Source organism: Prionailurus viverrinus, chromosome E2, assembly GCF_022837055.1.
Source record: "Prionailurus viverrinus isolate Anna chromosome E2, UM_Priviv_1.0, whole genome shotgun sequence".
Taxonomy (NCBI): domain Eukaryota; kingdom Metazoa; phylum Chordata; class Mammalia; order Carnivora; family Felidae; genus Prionailurus; species Prionailurus viverrinus.
This window is the reverse complement of record NC_062575.1, coordinates 44,612,119-44,628,587: the sequence shown is the minus strand read 5'-3', so window position 1 is coordinate 44,628,587 and position 16,469 is coordinate 44,612,119. Positions and strand designations below refer to the sequence as shown.

The window sequence follows — 16,469 nt, the reverse complement described above, 5'->3', positions numbered from 1 at the left end:
GGGGCCAGGGCTGGCCTCCACGCTCCTGACCTCCACTCGCTCCCCAGCCTCGGCTAGGCCCGTGGAGGGGTGGGGGGATCGGGGGCTCCCTGGGATCACAGACTGCTAGGGTATTAGAAGCCGTCCTGTGAGATAGCAACTGTCTCAATGAGGGAGGCCCACGGAGAGAAGCGGCTCCAGTTAGCAGGTGAGCCCGAGTGAGGAGCGAGGACCGCTAGCCCTCAGTCCTCTGCTTTCTTCCCACCGTATCCTCTCTTAAAACACCATGGAAGCGTGCAGGTCCCATCAGAGGGAGAGCCTCCTGATTTCTGAGACTGGGGAGAGAAAGGGGAGAAAATTAGAGCCGGGTCCCACTGTGTGTGTGTTTTTCCTAGGACTAAGTCTCCTGAGTCCACCCCTCTCCCCTAATTCCCTGGTAAGAGAAGCAGCTGCCCCCCCCCACCCCCCAGGACCGTGGAGAGCCTGCCCCGCAGACAGTGGAGTTGGGGGGTTGTCAGGATTTGGGTAAGGTGAAGGCTGTGGTAAAGGGCAGGCGAGGCGGGGCGCCAGGGCAGAGCCAGGGCAAGTCGGGTCCCATCAGTGCCACAGAGAATGACCTTGACCAACCTCAGGGAGCATCCTAAGCAGGTAAACTGGGGGGTCTGGGGAATAGCCGCCGTGGGGAGAGGAGCCACAGAAAGAGGGACTCACCTCTTGGTGCTGCCAGATGTCTCTGAGGCTCAGGAGTCCCCCTCGATGGCCTGAGGGAGGGTGTCCAGGATGGGCAGTGAGCCGGAAGGGAGAGGAGGGCGGGGTGGCAGGGCCATTAGCCTGAGGCACCAGCAGCCTGGCTGAGCAGCTAATGGGGCATCTCAGGCAGGAGCAGAGGCCAGGAGGTGAGGGTCCAAACAGCTGATGCAGACACAGGAAGGGGACAGCAATGAGGGCTTTTTCTAGGCAGCGTGAGGAGTGTGTAGCTAGTCCCTTAAAGGAACAGGGTTGTCGAGGTACGACCAGACCACGGCTTGTTCAGACCCGCTGTGGGTGCTGGCTTCTCTCCTCCTGGGTGAGCCCGTGGGCAGGCCCCAGCCTTTTGGAGAAAGGGGAGGGTGTGTATTTTCTCTAGTATGGGCTCTCTCGTAGATAAAAACTTTGGTGGCCCACACCGTGTCTGGGAACTGATATGTGGGAAAATGAATTAATCATTTCAAGGTGTTTCCTCTGCCCTCCCTGGACCCACACAGGCTGTGGGCACATTTGGGGAGGAGAGGGCTTCTCTGTTTTCCTTCTCCTCTCCCTTCTGGCTTGATGATGGTAGTTTCTGACCCTTTCTTCTGGCGTTGGCAGGAGCGGGGAGGAGGACAGGCAAGGGACGAGCCTCATTCGGTGGCGCTGAAGTGCTGGGCTGCGGTCCCCACACTGCCTGTCTCTGGGGCACTGGGAGGGACCCTGGGCGGCACTCACTAAGGCCTGGATGGCGTGAGCCTCCCCCTGGCAATCGCCTCCAAAGAAATGATCGAATTCCCTTTCCGGACTTCAGTCACTAATGCCTCCCGTCCACGTCCTACATATGTGGTCCAGCACCTCCCTGGGGGTGTAGAAGAATTTGCCACTTGTTGTCTGTTATTTTGTCTTTGGGAAGCTGACAGAACCAAGGAAAAATCAGAAGGAGGGCAATTTCCTCTCCCGTGACAAGCCTTTGGAGAGGAGGAAAGCAGGGCGTGAAGGGAGACGTGGGATTATCAAGAGCTCTACTTCGGCCCTGCCCACCTGGCGGTTCAGGTCTCTGCCCGCATCGCCTCTGAGGAGGGCATTCCTCGGACCCTCTCCACATGGGCCCCTCCCCTACTCCAGGCTCTCTGCCTTCATCTTGTGTTAATTCTAACACTCAAGACCCTGCGACATCAGATTCGCTAGCTCCTCCGCTGGCACGTCGGTCAGTGAGGGTGGAGATGTCTGTCTGCCTCGTCCACTGTACATAGTAGGGGCTCGGTAACTGAACGAGTGACCAGTTGTCTGGGCCCTGGGAGGACAGTGAGGCCGGGGGCTGGGTGGAGGGCCACCTGGATCCTGGAGTCCCGGCTTCAGAGTTTCCTGGTCACCTGCCATGCACACCTCAGCACCGCCTGGTGACAGCCACGTCTCTCAGTCAGCTGGCCACGAAGTAGGTTTCCGTCAGCCGCCGGACTCGGATGGAATGAAGAGACACCCGCTGGTTGCCAGGGAGCCTGTACAGGCCTCCTCAGGTTCAGGGCCACCTTTAGTCCTTTGAGGGGACCCTGCCCTAAAACCTTTTGGGCACCCTAGATTAGAGATCCCCAAGATTGGGGTGATGTCGTATCTTTTTTGTCCCCCAATAACTGGTCTGTGTTGGATGCATTGACAGGTGCTCAGTAAATATTTGCTGAATAAATGGTTGAATGGTTGAATGATACTGGGCCTCATTCTTGATACAGAAACCCTCTCACTTAAATAATTCTTGCAGTCTCTCCTTCCTCCAGAAATGCTAACGGGGCTCACGAGAAATCACACTGGGGACAAAGTGAGTTGGGGGAAATCAATGCCTCATTGTGCCACAGCTTCAAGGATGACCAGAACGTGGTCTTTCTCAGGGGCACCTGGGTGGCTCAGTTAAGCATCTGACTCTTGATTTCCCCTCAGGTCATGATCTCAAGGTCGTGAGATTGATCCTGCTTGAGATTCTCTCTCTCTCTCTCTCTCTCTCTCTCTCTGTCTCTCTCTCTCTCTGCCCCTCCCCCCCATTCACACTTTCTCTCTCGCTCGCTCTCTTTCAAAATAAATAAACATTAAAAAAAAAAAAAGAACATCTCCTCAGAGAACATTCTGGTATTGAGCGGATGGGAAGGCAGGGCAGGGAAGGAAGGTGGAACTTTTGGAGCACCCACCCCAGGCCAGGAGTTTGCATCTTCTTGCTGACTGACTAGACACCTGGTTCTGCTTCTAAAAGAACAGGCAGAGAAAGGTCGGAACTGAGAAGCAGAGGGGAAGCTGGAAGGACCTAACTGGAAAAGTCAGAATTCGTGAACATAATAGGGAACTGGCGGCAGTGACGACAGGTGAAAGAAACGTCGTGAGGTTTCTCAAGGCGACTGGCCTTCGAGAAGTTCTTGGGCAACTGTGGCTGTTGACCTTACTTGGCAGGGTCACTTTTGAGAACAGCTGTGAGTGATGAATTGGCTTCCCCTTCTTACATTCTTCAAGAGATGCAAACAAGATGGGAATTTGGTTTTTTAGGGACTTTTGGCTATTGTGTTAAGTTTCTTATAAGGTGACTCCAGCATACGTATGATGGTACCTCACTTCCTCTCTCTCTCTTTTTTTTAAGTTTGTTTATTTTGGAGAGAGAGAGAGAGAGAGAGAGAGCACGTGCGCACGACTGGGGGAGGGGCAGAGAGAGAGGGAGACACAGAATCTGAAGCAGGCTCCAGGGTCCAATCCAGCAGCACGGAGGCCTATGCGGGGCTTGGACCCACGAACCGAGAGATCATGACCTGAGCCGAAGTTGGACCCTTAACTGACCGAGCCACCCAGGTGCCCCTTTCACTTCCTCCCTTGAACCGCCTGCACGGTAGGTAGTGGCACCTCCATTTTACAGATGAGGAAACTGAGACTCAGATAAACTTGGTGAACTTGCCCAAGATCACTCAGCTGGGCAAGCAGAAGAGTCAAGACTCAGACTCGCACTTGTCTGCCTGCCGGGCCAGTGTACCGTTTGCAACAAGACAACAGACTCCCCAGTCCGCTGATTCGGTCCTGAGGTTACCTTGACTCCTTTGCCTTCTCCCCAGGCCCCGTGATGCCCTCTTCATCTCCCCGTCCTCACCCTGACTCCACAGGCACGGGTTCTTTGAAGTGGTATCCGAGCTGTTTTTATTGTGCAGCTCTGTGTTTGTGACACGTCTGTCCACACCAGCGTGTGTCTCAGACCACAAGACCCCTGAGGCGTGGGGCTCAGCAGCGTAATCCTCTCCACGTGGAATGCCTCGCTGACACGTGGAGGAGCAACCAGCGGGCCAGCAAGTCTTTCTCCCTCATTTCTGTCCCTCCTTCCCTGGGCTTTGCCCCAGAAGCAGACGTTAGGCATAGAATTAATGAGGGGACTTTCAGAGCAGGGGTAAGGGGGCCAAAGGGATGGAGAGGGGAAGAAAAAAGTATAGTAACAAGCCGACCCCAGCAGGGACACGGCCAGCTGGGGATGGGTGGTGGCAGATGGCGGGGAAGGGGTGTGGGGGGGGGGCTGTACGGTGCAGGCTAGGTGTTTAGATGACTTTCTGGGTGGAAAGGAGAGCGGGCCAGGAGCAGGCCTTTGGGAGGGCCAGGGCCCCCAGCGTTGAGAAGGAAGGCTGTCTCTGGGCGACGCACGAGGTTCTGTGCACTGGCTGGGGTTTCAGTAACCGTGCGAGGGTGCCTGCTCGTGTGTGTGGAGGGGAGGCTGGGGCCTGCTGAGCAGCAGGGGCGGGGCCTGGCCCCTGCGGTCCCCTGGCGCCTCTGCTTTGGCGGGTTTGGCTCCTCAGTGCTTGAGGGTCACGTATTCCACCATTTCCTGGGCCAGAGGCCGTTCCCCAATCCCAAGATGAACCAGCTCGGAGTAATGTATCCCCTCGTCTTCCGGACTCTCTGGAACCACGTTCTCATAGTCTCCCTGCAAAAGCCACGGGGTGTAAGGTTGGCCTCCCGGTCGCCAGCCCCCCGGTCTGCATTCCCTGCCTGTCCTCTCCTTGGCTCCACCCGGGGGTCCTCCTGTCCACACGCCGGCCGCGGTCTGCGTCTCCGACTGGGAGGCGCTGCCCTGGCTCTGACACCTGTGCCTGAGCACCCCTCCCACCAGCAGCCCTGGCCCCCACGGAGGCCACCGAGTCCCTCCCTCCTGGGAGTCACAGCTGAGGCCAGGTCCCCCACCCTCCCCCACCCTCACCTCCCACAGCCCCGCCTTCTTACCACTCGATGCTTCTGCACCACGGAGTAAGTGACCGTGTCGTCCCTGTTTGGGGAAGGTCCCTCTGTCTCTGGGGTCCCTGCGTCTCTGAGAGGGAGGGCAGGTGGATGGCCGCAGATGAAGTATTTCGCACGAACTCTCCTCCTACTTCCAGCTCCCTTAGACCCTGAGAGCACCCCGGGGCAGGGCCTGGCTCCCGTGCCGGGCACAAAGAGGGCAGACAGGACACGAGCCATTCCTCCCTCCCAGGACCCTCACTCAGTACCCGGTTATTGGTGCGTCGGCGTCACCGACAGGAAAGCGCAAAGTCGCGTAACTGATGGCATCTTCCATCACCGGATTGTAGCACCCCAGGGAGTGAGGGTCTTCGGAGAGCGGGGCCCTTCGAACCTGGGAGAGAGACGGGGTCTCGGCTCTCACCACTCCATTCTCCGCCAAGACCCACACCTCCCCTGACCTCTGACCCCCACACCTCCCCACGGTGCTCCTTGCATCCCATCTTCACTGTGTCTCCGCTTGACTTTACGGTCTGCCCTCCATTTCATCTTTCTCCCATGTCCTACCTTTTTATTCCTCACAAAGAAGCTCTGCCCACTGGAATTTTCCTGGAGCCCCTGCTGGCTCCGTATCTTCTTCCAGCTAAGAAACAAAATCCCGCTCGGTGAGGCTCAGGGGGATGGGAACAGGACCCCGTGGAGTCGGGCATGCGGGGTCGAGAGGATGGCTAACGGGAGTCACTCCAGGGAAGGAATCAGGGAGAGACGGGCCTTGGGAGTTGCTCACCTTTTCTGAAGCTTGACTCCCCAGAAGGCCAGGAGGAGGGCGGCCAGGCAGAACCCCACTCCCACGGCCACTCGCCTGCCGATGGTCTCTGGGCTGTCTGGTGGGGGGAAGAGCGACCATGAGTTGTTGACACTGCATCTCTCCGATAACCTCTGGCCTGCAGCATCCGCCTGGAAGGAATCCTCAACCTCTCTGCATGGCCGCTGTCCTTGCCTTCCAGACTCCCCCTCCACACACAGGGGATGCAGAGGAAGGGAGAAACCAGTCCCTGCCTTCGGGGCCCCATGAGGAGGAAAGGGCTGACTCTCCTGGGAAACACCTGTCTTGTGACAGACACAGGTGCACACACAGAGTACGAAGTAAAGGCTACCGCTTGGCCTTACTTATCAGAACGTGAAATCACTTGTTCTTTGATGTAGCAACGCCATGTAGAAATTTATCCTGCCACTGTCCTTCCTGGGAGCCCAGAGCCGGAGACGACACAAGGCCGTAGGGAAGGCACTGAGCGCTTCCATGCATGGGAATACACTGACAAGGCAGCCCTGAAGGAAAGAGGCAGGTCTCCGGGGTGTCTGCAAAGTGGAGACCCCAGAAACAGGTTTTTATACAGTATGCTGCATTTCCAAATAACACTGCTCAGGCTGTCTCCCCTCAGCATCCAGCTTTGCAGGGCATGATCCTCTAAATTTAAAACCATGGCTCCAAGTTTAATCTGCAAAAGCACAATAAACAAATTAAATATCTTCCCTATTGTTTCCAGACCCTTCAGACACGCTGTACATGCGCGGATAGAGAACAGTCTCCAAGTGGTATTGTTACGTGGGGAAACAAAAGAACATCCAGGGCAATGTGTGGGCTCTCTCACGATTTGCGTGACGAAGGGTGTATAGGCCTAGATCTACTTAAGCGTCTTGCGCGTGTAGAACAGCTCTGTGAAGAGAAGCAACCAGCCACCGGGAGTGAGGGCCTTCAGGGAGAGGGTCGAGTTCTCAGGGAGAAAGAAGGGAGAGGGGTCTTGCTACCATTTACCCCCTCGTGCTGTTTTAGCTTTACTTTGTCTTAAAAAAAAAAAAAAAGCTAGGGGCGCCTGGGTGGCGCAGTCGGTTAAGCGTCCGACTTCAGCCAGGTCACGATCTCGCGGTCCGGGAGTTCGAGCCCCGCGTGGGGCTCTGGGCTGATGGCTCGGAGCCTGGAGCCTGTTTCCGATTCTGTGTCTCCCTCTCTCTCTGCCCCTCCCCCGTTCATGCTCTGTCTCTCTCTGTCCCAAAAATAAATAAACGTTGAAAAAAAAAAAAAAGCTAAAATCCCAAAAGATAAAAAGAAGCAGCCTATCAAGGGTGAGACAGAAAGAGACAGAGAGGGACCCAGTAAGAGCTCAGGGTGTCTGGAAGGCGGGGGGCAGCCTGAGAGGGAGCCCTCCTAGAGAGAGTCAGGAGTGACGGGCAGAAGCGGGGAAGAAAGGTGAGTGTGGGGGGGGGGGCAAGGGGGGTGCCTGGGAGTGATGCACCAGGCTGCCCCCCAGGACTGGGGTGGGGGAAGGAAGGAGAAAGAGGGGTCAGAGAAGAAGAGGGAAGGAGCCTTACAGTAGACAGTGAGGGTGCTGGGGGTCGACTGGCCCATGCCCAGCCGGTTGATGGCCTGGCACCGATAGGCTCCTGAGTGCTGGACCTTCACAGGATCCAATCTCAGCATCTGATCATAATGCTGGAGGTTTTGGTTTTTCCAGTCAAACCAGCTATACTGGAAGATGGGAGGGTTGGCGTCGCCCTCACATGTCAGGACTGCCTTCTTCCCCTCCATCACTTCGTCCTTTGGGCCGATGGACACACGCAGCCTCCTCGGTGCATCTGTAAGGAGAAGCGAAATCAGGATCCAGGTAGCCGGCCACCTGCTCTTCTGTCTGTCGCCAGCTCCAGCCACTCACACAGCACTTGGAGGATCCTGGCCTCAGACATGGTCTGTCCTACGGAGTTGTTGACCAAGCAGTTGTAATTGCCAGCGTCTTCTGGAGAGATGGCGTCAAAGGTCAGTTCTCTTCCCTCCTTCAGAAGGATTCCATTTTTCTTCCAGAAGAAGCGGACGTCTCTGGGGCGGCTACTTGAGAAGTTACATCCAAGGAGGACTCGGTGCCCGGAGTGAATGTCAGAAGGGGGGCTGATCTGCTGGACCCTGACATCTCTTGGGGCATCTGGAGAGCAAGGGCCTCAAGGGTCAGGCTGACCTCTTGGGCCCCTTTCCCTCTTCTTGTCCCCAGGACTTCCTCTCCCCTGGGCCCTGAGGCCAGACGTTCAGCCCTCAGTTCTCTGTGAAGGTTCTGGCCCAGGCCCCAGTCCCCTCCCCCTTAGAGCCCATACCCCAGCTGGCCCACCTCTCCGATCCCCTTGCCCGCTCACTCACACAGGACATCCAGGCTGACAGAGGGAGCCCACGAACACCACTGGTTGCAGGCTGCACAGGAGATTGGTCTGGCGTCCCAGGAAACTTTCTCAATTATCAGCACCTCGCGTAATGGTTTTTTCCAGGAGCCTTGGAAGTTCCATTCGTATCGGGTAACTTCGGGATTACTGGAATTGTAGTTACAGGACAGGGTCACATTGTCTCCTTCTCGAATCGGTGTGGGGTTTTGAATCACTGTGGTTACCTCCTTGGGAGGATCTGGGAGAAAACCAGAGAGATGGGCGAGGGAAAGTCAGCTGTCCATCACTACCTTTCCCGGCGCCTCCCTCTCCCCCACCGCTCCCCCGCATTCACACAGTTCCTAAATTAACCAAAGGAAGCCTTATGCTTCCCTCTTGCATCTGTGTGAGGACAGAAACCCCGGCCATTTGGCCCGGCCCCGGTTTGAGGCAGGATGATGCTCAGAGCAGAGCTCCAGCAGAGAACGCGTGGTGCGTGGGAGACAGAGGCGCGCTGTTTGCGGGCCACCGCGTGGGCCGGGGGCACAGAGTCAGTTCGCTGCGGTGCGGGCATTCACTGGGGGAGAAGCACAGCTCTGGAGCCAGACTGGCAGACGCCATGACTTAGAGCTGAGTGATCGTGGGCCGTGGGACTCAGTTTACTTATCCATCAGGTGGGGTCCTAAGAGTACCTAACCTTGTAGGATCATTGCGAGGACGAAATGAGCTGAAGCAGCCAGGGCAGAGCAAATGGTTAGTAAACGCCGCTGCCGCTGGGTCACACGCTGTCTAGATGTTTGGGATTGGAGCGTCCCCATCAGAGTATCTGGCTCAGGCTCTGACATCCCAGGGTCCGAGGATCAAACCTATGGATCCTCTCTGTCCTGGGCTCGACTCACTGACACGATTCACTGTATTAAACAGGGTCTGACCCCCGATGGGGAGGTAACGAGACATTTTGCTCTAGTTCTCCTCCGACACATCAGGCCCCCTCCTGGGGCTCAGCCACTGCCTCGTGATGCCGAGTCTCCGTGTCCCTCATGGGGCCCTGGCATCTTGCTTTCGTTCATTCGACAAACATCTACCGGGCACCTACCACGAGCCAGACCCTGTTCTGGTGCTGGGTGTACAACCGGGGACGACAGCGAGGCACCCACCCCCGGGGCTTACACGTTGAGAGACCCCGGCCTCTGCTTGCCGCCCATTCGAGGACCCAGGAATCCCCTGTGTTCCATTTCCCTTCCTCCTTCTCCCTCTAGAACCCAGAAGCCCTGTGACTACTCACACTGGACATCTAACTCAGCTTCCCCTCCAACTTGTCCAGTACCAAGGCTGTTTTCGGCCAAGCAGGAATAATACCCAGCGTGCCCGAGGAGGACCGCTGGGATCTGGAAGGTCTTGCTTGTCCTTCCGGGTACTTGTTTCTTATCGTGATACCAGGTGTAATTTGTTGGAGGAGGATTGGCCGGTGACACACAAGTCATCTGTACTTTATTTCCCTCCTTAGCTGGTGAGGGGAGGATCTCAACCCTGGAAGATTCCGGAGCATCTGGAAAAAGCCCGCAGAGGCAGAGGAGGGAGGTGAGCCAGGGCCTCCCTTGCTCACCTCTCAAGGGCCTTGGTTCCACCCCCTGCTAACTCCCTGCCTGACCCCCTCCCAGCTCCCAGGAGGCTCACAATATACTTGAAGGTCCACTTCTTCCGACTGTTCTGAGCCTATTTCATTGGAGGCCTCACACTGGTACTTCCCACTCATCTCCTTGGTCACAGTGGGCAGAGTCAGCGTGAGTGTCTCCTGCTCCCTCAGCAGGGTCCCATCCTTGAGCCAGGCTATATTCTGGTAGCCGGGGTTGCTGCTGAGGACCTGGCACGTCATGGTCACAGACTTTCCCTCTGTTACGATGGCTTCTCTGGGGGTGGCCTCAATCTTCAACTTTGGGGCATCTAGAGGAGCAGGGGGCACAGTGGGAGAGGGGGTGGGACCTCTCAGAGGGTGTATCGTGGTGGGAAGTTGCAGGGCTTTGATTCTGATAAAGTGGCAGTTAAATGTAGTGTGTGCGTGTGTGCGGCCACTCGCGTGACCCTCGTCCACGGGGGGGTGGGCTGGCCCCAGCATCCAGGTGACTCTCACAGACTCCTAACTTGTCTCTGCTCTACGCACGCCCCCGGCTCTCCAAAGTTCTAGTCACCGGGCAACCAGCAGCCTTCCTAACACTGTCGCTCGGACTTTGTTACTCCCCTGCTTGAAACCATTGCGTGGATTCCATGCTCAGAATACACCCCCAAACCCTGCTGCAGCCCGTGAGTCTGCCCTTGGCCCTCCTTTCCCCCCGCTGGGCCCCCTGCTCTGTCGCAGGCACACCGAGCTCCTACCTCGAGGCCCTCGTCCTCGCTCTTTCCTCTTTCTGGAATCTTCTCGCAAATAAACATCTGCGTGCCCCAGTCTTTCCCTTCCCTCAGGTTCACCTTCCTCAGAGAAGCCTCTATCCCTCCCTCCCTCTGCCCTTGCCCGGCTTTATTGGCCCCCACGACACTTATCCCTGCCTACAGTTAAGTTCTCTGTTTCCTTGTTACTCTGTTTCTTGTTTGTCTTCCCCATTGCCATGCCAGCTCCAAGTGGGCAAGAAGTTTGCTCACCGCCAGAACAGGGCCTGGCACCTGGGAGGCACCCAGGAAATATTTATTGGATGAATGAATGAATGAGGCACGAACAATGATGTGAAACCGCCTCTTACCCCGCCCACCACCTCCCCCTCCCGTGTAACCACGTGATCTCAACTTCGTGTCATGGCTCGAGGATATTCAAGTGTTTTATTCTGTTAGATAGACCAAAGCAGATGCTAAGATGAATCCGTTCCCTGAAACACTGGGGCTTGATAACGGGGGTGGGGTGGGGGTGGGGGTGTCGGGGGCTGGGGGGTGGTGGAGAGCATGATGCCTGTTTCCTTCTGTGTAGGTGCCTGGCACCCTTGGTGCCCTCGAGGGCCGGAAGAGAAGAGACAAGACCCTCGTCCTTCCCCGGGGGGCCCTGGGGGACACTCACGCTTCACATCCAGCCCCACGCTTTCCTCAGAGAGTATCCGCTCTGCTCGGGGGTCCCAGAGCTGGCAGGAAAGATTCTTGCCGTGGTGAGTCCACTGCGGCTGGAAGGTGAGCTTGCTCTGTGTGGACACGGTCTTGGTGGTCAGGAGGGTGGAGGTGACAGCAGTCTCCTCCAGGGACCACTTCAGCTGGATCTGGTACCCAGGACAGGAGAAATTCAGCGAGCAGGTCAGAGTGACTTCCTGGAACTCCTGGATTTCTGGAGGGAGCTGGATGTGAGGTGAGAGAGGCGTCTCTGCAAAAGAGTAGGGGGCTGTGCTGGGGGCCTGGGAGAGCGAGGGCCCGTGTGCCAACCTCGCACACCTGCCTTGACACACCCCCAGCCCCAAGTAGCCCCTCAGGAGCCCCTCGCCGGTCCCTTCCGCCTCTGCACCTCTCTCCCGGCCGCCTTTCTCTGCTTTGAATCACTTTTGCTCGGCGGAAGCACTCTCTCTTGTGAATGCCGCCGCTCCTGAGGAATCCCGTATTCTATCTCATACGTACCTCGTGCCCCCTCCCTGACGTTTGCTCTCTAAACATTTTTGACATGGCTCCCCCATCCCAAATGAATTTTACCGGTTTAGGTCCCCACGCCTTTCTTGGCTTTGCCGACAAGCCTGCATTTGTAATGGCCTCCACACTGGAGACCTCCAGCGTGGCGCTCCCTCAGTGGGTGCCGTTAGTGGGCCTGTGTGTCTCCAGCTCTCCCCGGGGCTGGGCCACCCTGAGACGACAGGTCTGAAACCACAGCTCTCACCCCCGTGTAGCTGCTTAGAACCCCCCCCCCACCTCCCCCACCACCACAGAAGACACAGGCTGTGGGGTGGAGGCCCCGGGCCCGTGCTTGATTCATCCCCTACATGTGTCTCATTTGGCCACGAAGGCCTAATTAGAATTAATCACCAACATTAAGGCATTGGGAGATTTTGCTTGAAAGTCCACATTTCCATCTTCTCGTCAAAAATCAGGCCACCTGGAACCCGGATTCCGGAATGGGCGGGCGTTGAGTGGCAGGTGGGAGGCCCGAGGGGAGACCAGAGGTCTGGCCCCAGCCCCAGCCCCATTATCTTGTGCTGCCCGCTCGCTCACTGGCACCTCCGGCCTGGCTTGCCACCCCTGTCCCAGGGGCTGGGTGTTTTCCACCTCCCTTCTTGCCCGAAACCGAGGCAGAGAACCCCATCCCCCAGGGCCTTACCAGAGACGTTGAGGTCTATTTTCTCCATCCATTTGTCATTCTTCGTTGTCACTCTCAGCCCAAGCCAGCCACTGTCATTGACGGACACAGGGTGGATGTGTATGGTGCAGTTGGACTTTTTGTCTCCCAGGAATTGAACCCTCTCCCGGTGAGGCAGAGTCTTCCCAGCCTTCGCGGTATCGTACAGGATGGTCCCACTGAAGTCCTTGCGGGTCTCGTCATAGTGATAGTTGTGGTACAGGGTCAGGTTTTCCAGCATTTGTCTACTCCCTGGAATTTTGTAGTCACAGGGAATCCAGACGCAGGCCCCATCCCAGGTGTAGAGGGTGTGGGGGTGCTCAAACTTCCATTGAGATGAGTCAGAGAAGACCAAGTATTCTGGAACCCACCACAGTGATCAAAAAACATTATTGAGGGGCATAAAGAGCTTTCAAATGAATAAAGAATCCCCTCTAAAGACAGAGGGAGAGAGGAAGGTACATACACACATACCCTGCCTGTCCCCTCCTCCCCAATACTTACTCTTTGCTCCAGAGCTTTCCTCCTCCTCTAGCTCCCACAGACTCCCAGAACCCAAGCCTAGGCCACAGTCCTTACCAAGGAGCAGGAACGAGGGGCCGAGGAGATGCATGGTGCTGTGTCTGGGCAGGAGCCTGGGCCGGGAAGAGTTGTCTTTGAGCCATCTGGTCACTTGCTTCTTTCAGATGGCTTTTCTTGCTCACCCACCAAACTCCAACCCCTCTTCCCTGATCCCAGGAGAACCATGTCTGCTTGCCTTGCAGGATGTGAATTCTGGATGTTCATGGGGCCTTTTGTGGGTATGTCATGTCTATTCTCTCAGCCTAAGAACTCTGTAAGACTAGCCTGTCTCTCTTTCTAGCCCTCCTTCCTTTCTTCCATCCATCCATCCATCCATAATTTTACAAACTTCCTGCCCAGCTCTCAGGCTTTGAGTGTCACCAGACTCCTGAGTGCCTTGAATTCCAGGCCTGGGGTAACTTGAAGCTCACCTTGAGGCAACTAGTGAAGGTTCTTATATGGGGGAGAGCCATGATCAAAACTTGATTTTTAAAGACCAGGAGCAAGATAACTCTAAAACTAACAATTAAGTGTGATGCCAGGAGAGCATTTAGAGGGGTCTGGAAGGACTTCGGAGAATGTGGTCCAAGGGTCCCACTCAGATACCCCTGGGGGCTGGGTAGAAAACATAAATCAACCAGGTGGGAACAAAGGTCATGCCTTGGGTAAAGACAATGACTGTCCCGGTCCCAACCAATTGTTGCCAAGTGGGAATGTGAGCTCAGCACTGCCTGATCTTCCAGTGCTTTAAGAGAAATAAGCTGGATTTTCCTGTGAAATGTCCTGCTTTCATCAACAAACAAACAAGCAAACACGGTGCTGGCCAGTCTGCGGGCTGAAGGCAGTCCAAGGGCCCCCAGTTTGCAGCCCTGCGCATCTGTCCCTCTCTGATCAGTGAGTTTGTGTGCCACCTTATTAGACTTTTACATAGAGTTACATTTACATAGAGTTAAATTTAAGCCCCAATTTGCATGACTGGGCCCCTCCGTGCGGGTCCCTCTGGAGTTAGCAGGATGTGTGACAGAGTGTGTCTCCGGTCTCAGGGCAGACTTGCACCCCTCCCACCTGCCCTGCCAACATTTCCCACGCATCAAACACCCCTCACCCCCTGGGGCTGTTTATCTCCTCAGGCTTCATGGCTCATGCCAAATGCTGTTGGGTGTCTGGTACCCAGAGGCGTGGGGGAAGCTAGGCTGCTTGCTGAGCAGAAAGGAGGGGTCTGTCCCCAGGCGTAGTGTCTGTGCTGGCCTGGCCGGGGCTCGGGCTCGGGTTAGGGGTGAGGGGTCTGAACTGGGACAGACTCTCCAGGTAGAAGTGACACCAGCTCTGCAGGTGCTAACAGAGCTACATGCAAAAACACCTTCAAGGCCACGTCCACTTGAGAAAAGCTGGGTGAAGAAGGTAAACAGAATTCTTTACCGTGGGTCTTTTTGGTCCCTTATAATCAGCTGTGTGTGCATCACACATCTGCCGACACGGGGGCCAGAGCACAGTACGGTGCAGTACATTGCCCACGCTTCTTTAGCCATGGAACCGATTTTACGTTTCCCATGAGAAACTCGGCAGGGCTGCAGGGTCAGCGTTTTGAGGGATGCGCTCCGGGTCCCCTTTGGGTTTCCACAAGAGCTGTGGCAAGGGCTAGCTTCCATTCTCTGGGGCAAAGACCAGCCTCCAGTAGCCGGACTGTTGTGCCCCTTCTGCCGCCAGCCGCCAGCCGCACCTTCATGGGGGAATGCCTTGAGAACACCAGGATGAGGGGGAGAGGGCACTTCTCAGAGCAGAGCTACGTGCTCGCCCCCGGCAGCTCCAGGCAGTCGCTGGGACATAAGAAGTGGGACCTTAGACCTGGAAGCGGAAGGCTGCTGAGACAGGGTGGGGCGTGGAGGCTGGGGACAATAGGCATTAGGCACAAAGGCTCAGGACCATGCCATGCTATCCAGACCCATGGTGGCTTGCTCAACATAGGCCTGCTGAGGGCCTTGCAGGATCTCAGAGCCCGCCTCCCTGAGTCCATTCTTCCCTCCTGGGCATCTGGTGACCCATCCTATTCTCAGAAGACTCCACAAGCCCATCAGAGGGCATGCTCAAAGATGGGGGTCTACATCCTGTTGATACATGGGTAAGGGGGGGGGTCCCGCTGTGCTCCCAGCCCCAAGAACTGTGCCTGGCACACAGCAGCTGCTCCGTGCCGGCATGCTGAATGCAAAAGAGAGCAAAATAATTTTTACCTGTTTCCTCGTGTCTTCCCTCTTCAGGGACCTTGGCAGCATCTGAGAGTGAAAGGGGAAGCACAGCGAAGGATTTTCACCCTCCTTGGCCCCACCCCCTGCCCCTGTGTGACTCTCAGGGCAACCAAGAGGCATGGTGAAGTGGGGAGGGGGGAAAAGAGGCCATGAGGGCAACTTGGGCTTGGAATCAGCTTGAAAGGAACACTCAAGTACCTACAGTCAGTTTTTAGGTTCGGTGTATGGAGTTTCTACATCAGATAGTTTCAGAGCTAGTCCCTCCACAACTTCCTCTCTATCCAGCTCTCAGGAAATGCTGATAATTTAGGCCAAGCAGATTAGAACCGCCAGCCTGCTGAAAAAGGCACAAGGCAATATGAAAGTGTTGGTAGTTTAGTGACACCATCCAGTTATTCTCATTCCTATTACTTTCTCTCCAAAGGCCAGAATGGTCGGGAAATCTGATCACTTACACCGATGCTCCAGCAGCTCCTGAGGGTTGAGGGAAGAGCTCACAGTATCAAAAGGAAAAAATATAACTTTCATGGAGTGTTCTTGAATGGGCAAGTCTTGAGACTAGAAACTTACCACTTTCATCAGGCTTCTAGTCTGTGAGTGTCTTGAGACCAGACCCAGACATCAGGCAAAGCCATTCAAATCCTGCAGATGGTCAGGGAAGTCTCTGAGAAATCTTCACCCTGGTATCATCAAACTCTACTGACTACCAGCCACTGAGAAAGGAACAGAAAAGGGGAGGGGCTTCTGGGTGGCTCAGTCAGTTAAGCATCTGACTTTGGCTCAGGTCATGATCTCATGGTTCATGAATTTGAGCCCCGCATTGGGCTCTGTGCTGACAGCTCAGAGCCTGGAACCTGCTTTGGATTCTGTCTCCCTCTCTCTCCCCAAAATAAATAAACATTTAAAAAACAAACAAAAAAAGAAACAGAAAAGGAACAACTTATTCAAAAGACAGTAATGTTATGGGAAGTTATATTCTTCCCTATTTCTTCTGCTAAGAACAATTAAAAACTCTGGATGTTATAAAATAAGCATAAGAAGACACTGAAAGATTGAGAGAAGGCACACTGGTTAGGGACCTTGGGACCTGAGGAATGATATGACCATGAATTCTCTGGGTTTTCTCTTCGCTTCATCTATCCCAGACTAAATACTGAAGAAGCAAGCAACTGGAAATGACAATGAGCACAGACAAAAAAAAAAAAAAAAAGTTCCGGCAAAACTCTGCTCTTCTAGCTAAAGAACCAAGAAAGGGG

General features: G+C 55.5%; 1 protein-coding gene across 7 annotated transcripts; it reads right to left on the bottom strand.

Moving 5' to 3' along the window:
* Positions 1 to 3,846: 3,846 nt before the first annotated feature.
* CD22 (CD22 molecule) lies at positions 3,847 to 15,889 on the bottom strand. Of its 7 annotated transcripts, XM_047836751.1 has the most exons (16): positions 15,784 to 15,889; positions 15,416 to 15,550; positions 15,199 to 15,240; positions 12,914 to 13,044; positions 12,392 to 12,769; positions 11,159 to 11,452; positions 9,793 to 10,059; positions 9,401 to 9,664; positions 8,117 to 8,374; positions 7,644 to 7,907; positions 7,303 to 7,566; positions 5,720 to 5,816; positions 5,500 to 5,575; positions 5,202 to 5,326; positions 4,939 to 5,023; positions 3,847 to 4,642 (listed from the first exon to the last, which is right to left on the bottom strand). In XM_047836751.1, the coding sequence occupies exons 4-16, from the start codon at positions 13,020 to 13,022 to the stop codon at positions 4,511 to 4,513; spliced, it is 2,613 nt and encodes an 870-aa protein (XP_047692707.1). In that variant the 5' UTR covers positions 13,023 to 13,044; positions 15,199 to 15,240; positions 15,416 to 15,550; positions 15,784 to 15,889; the 3' UTR covers positions 3,847 to 4,510. The 7 variants fall into 7 exon arrangements, with proteins under 7 accessions (XP_047692707.1, XP_047692708.1, XP_047692706.1 ...); XM_047836752.1 differs by lacking the exon at positions 15,416 to 15,550 and having other exon boundaries at positions 15,784 to 15,800; XM_047836750.1 differs by lacking the exon at positions 15,784 to 15,889 and having other exon boundaries at positions 15,416 to 15,742.
* Positions 15,890 to 16,469: the final 580 nt, after the last annotated feature.